This window comes from Furipterus horrens, unplaced genomic scaffold, assembly GCF_987537825.1.
Source record: "Furipterus horrens unplaced genomic scaffold, mFurHor1.1.pri manual_scaffold_6, whole genome shotgun sequence".
NCBI classification, from domain to species: domain Eukaryota; kingdom Metazoa; phylum Chordata; class Mammalia; order Chiroptera; family Furipteridae; genus Furipterus; species Furipterus horrens.
Window position 1 is genome coordinate 30,463,880 of NW_028327176.1, and position 12,074 is coordinate 30,475,953.

The 12,074-nt window shown below is 53.3% G+C and overlaps 1 protein-coding gene across 1 annotated transcript in view; it reads left to right on the plus strand.

The window, feature by feature from the left end:
* The window catches only part of TTC7A (tetratricopeptide repeat domain 7A), a 112,227-nt gene that overhangs the window by 59,311 nt on the left and 40,842 nt on the right, over nucleotides 1-12,074 (plus strand). Inside the window, exons 11-14 of the mRNA XM_090281254.1 lie at nucleotides 666-770; nucleotides 8,329-8,446; nucleotides 9,559-9,616; nucleotides 10,328-10,400. Of these exons, the coding sequence (XP_090137380.1) occupies nucleotides 666-770; nucleotides 8,329-8,446; nucleotides 9,559-9,616; nucleotides 10,328-10,400 (354 nt within the window). The remainder of the gene's footprint in view (nucleotides 1-665; nucleotides 771-8,328; nucleotides 8,447-9,558; nucleotides 9,617-10,327; nucleotides 10,401-12,074) is intronic.

Here is a 12,074-nt window from a genome sequence, read left to right on the forward strand (position 1 = left end):
GATAAGTGTCACTGCTGTTCTTTTCTCATCACTGTGATCAGTGACATCCCTGCCTGGCTCTGGATGCCATCCCCCCTTGGCCCCCTGTCCACACTGGGCCATCCTCAGCAAGACCAGGTTGACCCCATCTCCCTGGCTGACTCCCTAGAGCCTTGGGGGATCCCCAGATTCCTGTCTGGAGGTTCTCTCTGGCTCTGCCCTCCTGGCTGCTCTCCTCCTTATCTGCCAGCCTTTACACTTCTACCCCACTCCCTACCCCCAGCCCTACCTCCAAGTCCCCATGTGGTTTTGGCCTGATCTCATCATCTGCTAACCCAAGAGTGTTGAACTCAGAGGTTTAGGAGAGCCCCTTTCTACCTCTAGCACATATGTGGTTCATATTGGAGTTCCTTTTAAAGAGCTTCCACCTGTTGTCCCCCTAGCTGTTGTCATATCACTCCTGGGTAAGGTCACAGCTACCATTCTCCAGATGAGGAAGCTGAAGCCCAGGAAGGACTTGCCTGCCCACATCGCCTGGGCTCCTACCGGGCCCTCTTTCTGTCTCTTGGGAGGAAAGGGGTACAGAGCAAGGACTGACAATTTGGCAACTCCCCCACTGTATAAGGCGCCCAGTCAGTTGCAACCTAGGATGCGTGTGATGGCGTTGCCTGCTCTTTCTTCTGCAGTCGGCCTACGCTGTGTCGCTGCTACGGGAATGTGTGAAGCTGCGGCCCTCGGACCCCACCGTGCCCTTGATGGCTGCCAAGGTCTGCATCGGGTCCCTGCACTGGGTAAGTGAGCTTTGGGGGCAGGGCAGACCAGGCCCAGGTCCTGGTGGCTTCCTGCGAGAGGATGGCAGCAGGTGAGCATGAGATGGGGGCATGGCCATTTTGCTGTGTATATGAGGGTGATATAAATGGCAAAGTATGGAGAGAGCTGGATTGGTCAGGGAGACTTCCTGGAGGAAGAGGTCTTGGACTAGGCTTAGAATTCTAGGAAAGATCCACACAGGCCGGTGGCAAGCCCTTCTGTCACAGCTTGCTTTCCTCATCCCCATGATTAGCAGGGAAACCTCTTGCTCTCCAAGTCTTCTCAGGGAGACTGCTGGCTTCTTGCACCCTAGAGGTAGAGCAGCCTTGGGATGTGGGTGGCATGTGGGTGCTGGCGGAAAGGAGAAACCCAGGCTGAGAAGGGTAGCAGAGGATGGCAGCATGAGCTAGAGAACACAGAGAGGGTGGGCTCGTCAACCTCTGGCCCACAGCCCTATGTATTCCCAGGGCTCCCAAGAGGGGCCTCAACCCCATCACTGGGATGAAGCCCAAAATACCCACCTCGCTGAGGTGGGGCGGGGAAGGCATCTGTGCACCCAAAGGCTGCCAGCTCTGAGGTGCCTGTGGGTCCACCCAGCCAACAGCCGCCCTTGCCAGGAAGTCCTAAATTTAGGTCTTCCCGCAGTGGAGGAGCTGTTTCCCTCAGAGGCATAATTATAGTAATTATGTGCATTCAGATTACATGGTAATAAAATTAGGATCAAATCAGTCCAAATTGAAATCAGATGAGTTAGGAGCAAAGTAATCAATGACAACATAAATAGAAAAGCCCAAAAGGAAACTTAACCATGCAGACTTGTCATCAGAATCGGGGAGGAGGGTGAGTTGTTTAACCTCAGCTGAGAGTGCATTTGGGTTAGGGGTCTGGTCTGAGCCTGGGTTTAAATCGGGTCCAGGCTGGAACGGGCCCTGTTGGAGGGCCAGGTGCGGGTTGGGGAGCGGTCCTGGCAGTCTTCCCTGACCAAAACCTCACCTCTGCATCTCCCTAAAGCCTCACTTATACCTGCCTTGGACACTTAGCATATCACATTGTATTGATGGGTGTTTCCTGAGGGCAAGACTGTCTCTCTTCCTTCTTGAAACCCCAGCCCAGGGTTGATGTCTGGTGCTTCTTCGATGAATCCTACTTGCTGATAAGCACAAACACATGGCACCAAATTCTGCCTTATATGGTTCTTGCCTTCCTGATTAGACGGGGAGCTTCTTCACTTACCGTGTCTTGCATCCTGAGCCTTTCTTCCCCACACAGAACCCTGAACATAGTAGGTGTTCACTGATATCTCATAGAATGACACCTGCTCCAGCTGGTCAGGAGGGGCAGGTGTGGGGGTCTGCATCTGGTTCACTGGTGCTCCCCAGCTGCTGGGTTGCTACTGAGTCAAGAACAGGCTGTTGGTAGCCAAGGGCAGTCTGCTCTCCGAGGTGGCCAGGAGAGAGACGGCCCAGAACTTTCTGTTATCAAGGCCTTGAGCAGGAAGAATGGGCGATTGCGGTACACAGCTGGGTGCTGGTGCTTGGGACAGGGCATGGGTCCTGAGAGATGTCTGACTTCACCTCTGTCCCCTGCCTTCGGAGCTGTTCTGGTTCACATCAGTTCCCAGCAGGCCCAGCCATTGCCTAGCCAAGCCCTGTTAGCAGGGGACAGGAATCAAGGGGTGGGCAGTTTGGCCCAGGTTGCAGGAAGGGAGGTTGAAACTGGGACATGTGAAAAACGAGTTGTGCTGGATAAAACCGGACTGGGTGGCCATGTGCCCAGAGGCGGAGCACCTGCTGTCCCCACATCCTGTCCTTATGCCAGAACCAGTGTGGGACATCCCAGGTTGGGTCTGGGTCTGGGATGGGGACCGGGCAGGTGGATGGTCGTGTGCTGGCTAATATAGGGTTTGCAGTAGGCTGGGAGCAACTGGGGCAGCTACATGATCAGGTGGGAGGCTGAGCCTGAAGCTCCCCTAGGTGACAGTCATGTGTGGCAGCCTCCTGCTTTGACATGGCCAGCGTCTTACCAAGGTCCGCAGCCAGTTTGGGGGTGCAGGAGAAGAAGGAGATGTAAATATTTTTCAATATCCTTTCAAACACAATTATTTAAAATTCATTTAATTTAAAGCATTGAATCATTTCTAGGCAGACAGGAGACAGGCGTGCATGTGTGCTTTGCGTCACACACAGAAAGAGAAGCAGAGGAGGTTATGAAACCAAAGCAGGCCATGCTCCGCTTTGGTGATACTGTCCCTGGGCCTCTTTGCCTGAGAGATTATGTGGGTGGTAGAAAGAGTGTAGACTTTGGAGGCAGAGAGGATGGGGTTCAAATCCCTGCCTACCCGCTTAGCACTATGTGACTATAGGAGAGTAATTGACCCTCGCTGTGCCTCGTCTGTAACCTGGAAACACCAGAGCTGAGGAGTGTCCCTGCTTAGCACGTTGCAGGTACGTGGTAAATGGCAGCTCTCCCTGTGACAGCCTCTTCAAAAGAGCAGGCTCTCAGAAGGGATGTGCTTTTGTGCTTTTGCCTTCAGTTTTCAGATTCAGGGGTGGGTAGGGCCAGGAAGATGGATTGAGTGTCTATGAGGCAGGGAAGAAAGGATGGCAGCTCTGCTGCCATTAGCTTGTGGGAATTTGGAAGTGCCTGCTCCTCCCAGGAGGACAAAAATGCACTTTCCATCGAGCAGATAACAACAGGTCCTGGGCCCTGTGGGATGGGCCTCAGGAGAAAGCACAGATGCTCTTCAAACAAGTTCTGCAGGCTCGAAGGTGACCTCTCTCCAGCTCCCAGAAAGGGAGGAGGAGGGTGAAGATACCCTGGGACAGCCTCTCTGGCCCACTGCACGAGGAGGCGGGAGGCAGCCTGAGCGGGAACCATGTGTGCAGCCGAAGCCAGTCTTAGGTGGGAACCAAATTAAGACTTCTGGAGAGGTGCAGGGACTTGTAAAGTCACTTTCCTTACTTACGGAAAGCAAAATATGATATCCTCCAGAGCGTCTTTCGCCAGAGGGCCAGAGAGGAGGAAAAGGAAGCATCATAGAGGGCAGCCATGAATCAGACAGCTCAAAAAGAGCCAGATTAGATCAGGAGACCTGGCTTAGAAATGCAGTTCTGCCACTTACTCGCCGGGTGACCTTGGGCAGGTCCCCTAAGTTCCCTGTGCGTCAGAACCTTCACCCGTGAAGAGCCCATGCCATCAGTTGGCCACAGTGCTGGAAAAGGCTGGGTGAGCACTATCTCGTTCTAGGATTGCAAGGGAGGGTGAATAGTTCCACCTGGGTTTTGTGCAAAGTTGCCTGGCTGCCATAGGTGAAGGAGGTATTAAAAGCAGTGTATCATCGGGAAGGGAACAGTGGAAAAGGGTTTTGAGAACCCCTCACCCTCTAAGTATTTTGATGAGTGTGGAGAGCCCAGCGCTGTGACCTGAGCAGAAGCAGAAGCCACAGCTACAAAGCTACCCGCTGTTACTTTTAAGGCCATGGGAGGAAGAGTCTGGAGATTGGAAAGGACCAATGAGATCCTAGGTGGGAGAGAGATATGGCTCAGGTGGGGATAGATAGGCAGACGCTGGGCAGCTCAACCCAGGTTGACACCCATTAGTGGGCTGTGAAATAGAACTCTTTAAAAAATGGAAATAGACTGTTAGAAAGGAGGACAGAAAATATCCACGTGTATTACGCACAGCTGGGGTGAGTGCTGGGACAAAGGGTAGGTTAGTGGAGATGTGTATGTGCATCCTGGACCGGGGGTCACGGGTCAGAGTTTGAGTAAGTGGGCACAGTGGACTGCCCAGGGCCGTGGAGACTCAGCTTGTCCTCGTGTAGAGTCACTCCTTTTCTGTGACTAAGGGTCAGGCCAGGGACCCAGGGCAGGTGATTGTGTTCCGTCTCTGGATTCAGGAGGGCCTTTGATATCACTTGCTAATTTGTCACTGAGATCATGTACTATAGGGTACGGACCTACTCAGAGGGCACTTGCTACATATATCAGGCTGAGACTTTTAAAAATTCTGGAAGATTGAACTAATTATAGATCCAAAATTATAACTAGTAATAGCAGTTGATATTTATTCAGACACTGCTCTGAGCATTCACAATGTCCCCTCAGAAACCCTATGAAGCAGACAGTTATTATCCCTGTGTCACGGGAGAGGGAACTGAGGCAGAGCAAAGGGAAGTGACATGGCCAAGCTCACACATTAAGTAGCCACAACTGGGATTTGAGCCCAGCAAGTCTGGCCCCAGAGCTGTGTCCTTAGCTACTAGGCTGACCTGCTTTGTGTGTGGAGAGCTATTCCTGGGTGTGGTGCTGACTCTGCGCTTAGGTTGGGTTATAGTACTTCAGGTCAAAGATGGAAAAGCCATATTCTCAAGGCCTTTAGGAATCCCATTCTTACCTTAGATGAAGAGGGATTATGCATTACAGTAGTCTCTCTCTATATCGAAGTTCACTTATCACAGCCTCACTGTATTGCGGGATTTTTAAAAATATATTTAATTATTTATCACGGATTTTTCACTATATCGCAGGATTTTGTGGTACTGTATACATACATTGTTAAAGTTACATAGGTTTAAGAGTGTAGAATAAATGTAAGGTTCATACTTCGCAGGGGGGTCTAGAACGTAATACCCGCGATAAGTGAGGGAATACTTATATATATATATATATGTTTTCTTTAAACATACATGTTTTGTTTTTAAAATATATTTTATATTAAAAATGCATATGTATTTGGGGGTTGTTTACCATATTGGTGTATATATTGTCATACTTAACAGACTTACTTGATAATATTTCTTTTCCTTATAATCACTGCATTGGTTCCACATGGAAAAGGCTGCTTTGTTTCTGGTAACAGAAATCAAAATAGTGTTGGCCATGTAGGAACGTGGTACCCTGAAGCCTTGTGAGTCTGACTTGAAATAAATGCTGACACCAGGCTTGGAGATCATTTTAAACCATGTGGTTAAGGCTGGCAAGTACTGGTGAAGGAAGGCTACTGGCCTGGGGGCCAGAGTGGACCACAAGTGGGACAAGCTAGGGATATATGTTTTTTTTGTTTTGTTTTTTGTTTTATGTTTTCATTTTTTAAAGCTAAAGGATGGTGAGCTCTAGTAGTCCAGAATGTGATGTGCTTAACCTGGACAGTAACTTCTCCCTGTTTGACGGTAGTCACGGAGCCTTGTTCCCAGCACCCTCTCTGCGTGGGTTGCAGGAGGTGGAAGCTGCTGTTGGCCAAGTAGAAGGACATGGGAAGAGTGTTTACACATGGAGCGCAGTAGGTTTCTGGATTCTTTTTATAACTTGTACTTGGTGGTTGATAAAAAAAGCCTGTTCGTTTTGCATGAGGCATAACAAGGCCTAAAGACAGTGTGTGAGAGGAGCTGCGTCCGTAGTGGGGATATTAGGAAGGAGGAGAGGCACTATTTGCTCACTTACCCTTCACAAGATGCCTGCTGCCCACCTGCCCCACCCCCCTGCTCCCCGACCCCCGTGAGCCCTCCTTGGACAACTCTAGCCCCATGATGGCCCCTCTCTTGAAGCTCCCATAGTCCCACACCAGCCCCACACATGTAGCTTTAATTAAGAGCCACCTTGTTCTGCAGGATCTCTCCCGTCTTTGTGTCAGCTCGTAGGCTCTTGTGCAAGCTCACCAGGCATCCCGCGCCCTTATCACCAGGCAGCCCCCTCCGCAGCCAGCACACAGTCTGGTGCTGCAGAAGTTTCATGGAGGTTTGTAGGGAGGAGTAGTTAAAGTGAGGGGCGCAACTCCACATTTCACAGATGAGGACCTTTGGAGCCCAGAAACTAAGTGACTTGCTTGAGGTCCCACAGCTCTCAGGTGCCAAGCCAAGGTCAAAGCCAGCATCAGGTTCAGAGCTAGTGTCCAGGGACTTGTCCTCCGGTGCTTTTCTCTCCACCTGGTTCTGACCTCAGGCACCTTTAGCCCTCCTGATCCTGCAGGGCCAGGCGTTCCTGGAGACGGATCTCAGCATCTCCAGCCTTGGCCAGACCTAGCCAGTCAGGGCTGGGCAGCAGGCAGCCGTGGGGTCTCCTGAGCTGCTGCCTCCCCCTGAACCCCAGCTCCTCAGCTCTGATGGTGTCAGTGGCCCAGCTCCCCAACTCCCTCATCTTTTTTCAATGACCAGCCTTTGGACCTAAAGGTTGCCTACTGCCCTGGTCAGCATTCATCAGGTATGGTGGGTGGGCCCCAGAGGGATTCAGCCTTCCTCAGCAATCTCTCTCTGGGCTGTCAGCTCACCCTCTCAGACTCCGTTATACTTTGGTTTTATTTTTTTCCCTCTCTGTTCACTTACTGGGGTCTTTGCTCTGTTGGCCATCTTCCTGCACATAGCTCGCCACAGCTATACCCAAATGCTGGACTCAGCTCAAATCACTTCTCCACGCTGATGGCCTCTGTCTCAGCATCTCAACTGTACGCTCCAAGGAGAGACAGCCCATCATCCCCTCCACCCCCCGCTATGGCCAGTGGTTGGGCCACAAGATGCACAGGGCTGGACGTAGGCAGGGACTGGAGCAGGGCAGGGCACGCTGGCTTGGGTGCCAGAACCCAACTTAGGTTTGACTCTGCTCCCTGTTTGGGTGACTTCATGGGCCTCTCCTGGGGGAAGATACCTCACACAAGGGGGCCTTGTGGGTGGCAAAGGGCTTTGGCAAATATTTGTTAAGGCCTCTTGCTATGAGGCAGTACCCATCCTTGTTCTTGGTGACCCAAACTTGAGTACATTGCCATGCGCACCAGGCATGTGGGCAGTTAACATTCCCAGGCCTGAAAGGGGGAGGGGGCATTTCTTGGAGGCCTGTGGGCTGTGAGTGGACATGGCTGAGGCCCCCACTGTCTCTTGCCTCCCTAACTGGCCTGACCGCTGTGGGTGACCCAGAGGGCTTGGGTGGCCTGCCTTGTGTATGTCCCTCTCTTTGTGTCACATGTTGTATATGATGATGTGAGCACACATGACCTGTGCCAATTGGTCCCTTTCCAACTGGAATGGGACAAAAACAGCCCCAGGCCTTTTTCCCCTGAAAAAATCGAGTACTCTGCATCAGGGAGCAAGCTCACCAGCAGAGCAGAAGGGGCCGCCTGACCACTCTGCAGGGTGGGCATTGTCCCCCAGGCCCAGATCTCTGCCTATATCCCCTGCCCCTGGCTTCCTTCTGCTGAGCAGGGAGCTGGCACTGACTGGCCAGGTCCTGGGCCCACAATCTCAGCAGAGCAAGTGATGGCAGGCATGGGTCCCTGGGGCAAGGAAAGCCTTCTCTGAGAGATACAGTACTCTGTGACCTTGAGCACAGGCCTCTGGGTTGGGGGAGGGTCCAGGGAGTCAACAGCAGAGGGAACAGCTTTGATCCTTCCACTCTAGCTGGGTGGCCTCAGACAAGCCGCCTGGCCTCTCTGGCCATGCCGCCCACAGATGAGGAATTGCAGTTCTGAGGAACTGAGGCTGGTGACTGTGAGTGGCTAGCATGCCAAGGCCTGCAAAACCCACCCAGTGAACTTTGCTTCTCCTCTTTGCAGCTGGAGGAGGCCGAGTGCTTTGCCACGATGGTGATCAATCTCGGGGAGGACGCTGGGGAGTTTCTCTCCAAGGGCTACCTGGCACTGGGTCTCACCTACAGCCTACAAGCCACTGACGGTGAGTGCCACCTTGGAACCTCTGCTTGGGATGACTGTGGCCTCCCAGGGCTCTGGTTCCATCAGCATCCACCTCCCAGCACATCCCCACTGACTCCTCTAGGACAGACGTCCACACACACACACACACACACACATCCCCGGTCCCATTTTCACTCTTTTGCCCAGACTTCTCCACTCTCTGAGATGCCTTTTGCATCAGCTTATTCCTCCCACCCATCAAGGCCCAGCCCAGCTCCCAGCAGAGCCCGTGCCAACCGCTACCTCTGTAATGGGCCACCAGCCCTGACCCCACATTCTACTTCATTCTGGTTCTCCTTTAACCTCAGCACCACTGTGATCTTCTGAGGTCTTGGGAATCCTCTGCCGTGCATGGTATAGAGCTGGGTACACAGCAGGTGTTTAATAAACACTTGTGCTTGGCGGAGGGGCTCCACCCCTGCCACCCTGAGTAGCACTCTCTGCCCAATCCTGCCAGCTCAGCTGTGTGACCTGTGGTTCAGGCAGCCGCCTCCTTCTGTACCCTTGCAGCTTGAGGGGAAGGGAGGGATGGGCCCCCCCAGACTACACATGGATAGGACTCAGCCCCTGAAAGTATAACAGAGGTTACTTGTTGGGGGAGGGGGGCTCGAGGGAAGGGAGTTAGTGTTCGGTTGGTGTAGACTTTCTGTTTGGGATAATGAAAAAGTTCTGGTGGTGGATGGTGGTGAATGTATTTATTGCCACTGAATTGTATACTTAAATTTTGTTAAAATGGTTTAAAAGGAAGCCCAAGGAGGCAGGTGGCCAAGATGGAAGTGGGAGCATTTTTCTCCAGGCTTGGGCCTTTGATTGGGTCAGGGTGGCCCAAGTGGCAAAGAAGACAGTGGTGGGGAAGGACCTGGGGTGCCAAGAACCAACCGTGCCGGGAGGCTGGGGCCAGATGTACACTACACACCCTCCCCCCATAACCAGAACGGTGGGCGGCATCAGCCTGGCACTGCTTGAGTGCAAGCATTTGCCAACAGGGCCCTATGGGGCCTCTGCATGCAGAGCCTATGTGCCCTGGAGGGTGCAGGGCTGGGCTGGCACCCTCAGTACCCCGTCACGCTGTCTCCGTCCCGTCTCCTGTAGCAACCCTGAAGAGCAAGCAGGATGAGTTGCACCGGAAAGCACTGCAGACGTTGGAGAGGTGAGAAGCCTGAATGGCACAGAGGCTCCCGTGATCAGCGCCAGAGGACCCTCTGGTGGAGATGGAGCAAAGGTTTCTTTCCCCATGCTATTGGCCAGGAAACCGAGGCCCTGAGAGCTCACACATGAAGCGGGGGCAGGCCTTTGGGGTGGGGTGGCCAGTTGAGTCTTTCAACACTGGTAGACCACCCCCCACCCCAGGCTGAGCCCCAACCCTCCTGAAAAAGAGCTCTAAAATGGGAATAATAACCCACTATCGCTGTGATAATTACCTGATATAAAGCAGAAAAAGCACCTTGCACCTTTTTTAACTCCTTACCTATAGCAGGAACTCAAAAATTCAGAGGCTGTGAGGAGCCCCCACCCATAGTCCTCCCAGAGATTTCCTGGCAGCCCAGGGTCTGCAAGGTGAGGGGCGGGGGGGCGGGGTGAGGCAGAGAAGCCCCTCCCCCAGCAGTGGCCCTTCCTCCCTCAGACCCATCCTGGCTGAGCCCCTGTCTCCACCCACCACAGCCCTGAGCCCCCTGAGCCTCCTGTCCCTGCCAGTGGCTTTCTGCCAAGCCATCATCTCCCGGCTGGGTGCCCTTCTAAGCGGGGCCAGGCAGAATCCCCAGCACTTTACCCTGCAGCATGCTAATATGCTGGAGACCCATGTCAGACACTGGTTGCTCAGCTCTTGGTGACTGACATGCTGCTCCCTTTCCCCAAACAGAGCCCAGCAGCTGGCGCCTGGCGACCCCCAGGTCATCCTCTATGTCTCGCTGCAGCTGGCCCTCGTCCGACAGGTGAGTCCTAACAGTTCCGAACCTCCAGGTCTCTGGCACCACTGCTTTTACCAGCTGTGTGACCCTTTGCAAGTGACTTGACCTCTCTGAGCCTCTATTTCCTTATCTGTTACATGAACACCTTCCAACTCTACCTCAGAGGGACTTAGTAAGGATTAAGTCAGATAATGTGGTACAGCCCCTGACCCATGGGAGGCACATGGTGGGCAGATAATTCTCTGTCCTCACTCCCCCTAGAACATGTCAGACTCATGAGAAGTTGATGAGTGATAATGGTAAGTGTTTGTTGGTTTCCTCACCTACCCGCAAGCTTTCTCCATGGATCTGGAGCAGCAGAGTGGTACATGGAGCTGTTTCTGTATCACCCCAGAGCTTTCCCCTGACTCTGTGGATACCACTGTCAGGCTTGACCTCTGGGGTCTCCCATCCGCTGACCACCTTTGCTCCACTGGGACCCTCCCTCCCACCTTTGGCTCTCCAGGCTGACACGCCTTCCTTCCCCGGGTTAAGCAGCTGAGCTGTTGGTCCCGAGAGGGAGACCAAATAGTCACCGCTCAACAGAGGATTCTCTTTCAGGAAAGAGTCAGAGCTTCCATTCCAGGTCCTTCTGAGTCTCTGATTCACATCTGCGCCTGGGTCCTCAGGCTAGTGCTCTGTGCCACACCGGCCTCAAAAGCAGGACCTCTTGGAGGCCTCGGCCCAGTGAGTGTGGACTCTGCACTGCTTGGGGACAGCAGACAAAGTTTGACTCCTGCAGCACAGTCCTCACCAGCACCAGCAGGGACACAGCTGGACTCCACATTCTTGGAGAGACGGCAACAGAGCCCCCATCTGCTCGTGGTCAGGTGATGAGCAGTGCTGGCTACCGTGGGTGCTATAGTACCCACCCTTACTGGCCTGGATGAGCGCTGCGTCTGGTGAGGAGGGGGCCCTTGGCCCCATTTTATACCTAAGGACCTCAGGCTCTCCTGAGCTCAGTCACCGGGCACTGGCCAGGCCAGCCCTGAACCCAGACGCCTGACCCAGAGCCCACCTGCCCCAGTGGAGAAACCCTAAGTGACTCTGAGTATCCTGTTTGGAGACTGGGTACTTGGAGCCTTGTCGTCTGGCCGGGGGGGTGGTCTTACTGGTCCCTGTCAACTTCTGGCCTCTGGTCTCATCTCCAGTTGGTTCACTGAGCTATTTCTCTCCGCTTGGCAAGTTGCTGTTTGCTTCAGCTGCCCCTCAGCCCTGCAACGGCCTGGCTTCTTCCCTTACTGCACTGTGCCTATCATTTCTGGGACCCTTCCCTCCCATGTTCCGGTGCCCCTGTCTGCCATGACCTGAGTTGTCACTCGTCACCACTCTACTTCTGAGTCACTGTCTCATCCATTTCTCCCTAGCAGCCCACCCTTCGGCTAAGCTCACTCCGTCCCTCCTAGACCTCCAGGCTGCCACTGACTGTCCCAGCCCCTCACCCCGCTGTGCCCATGGCTCCTGATGTCCAGGCCCTGAATGAAGGCCCTAGTATGTCTCTACCCCTCTCTCCAGGAACATCAGCCAGCTCTGGTGCTCCTAGGAGCACAGATAGCAAGATACCTGAGACCACTTTATTTTTAGCCCTTCTATAAAAGAACCAGTGCTTTTCTTGCCACTCAAATTCATGATAAACCTTTGGTGATGCATTTTTTAATA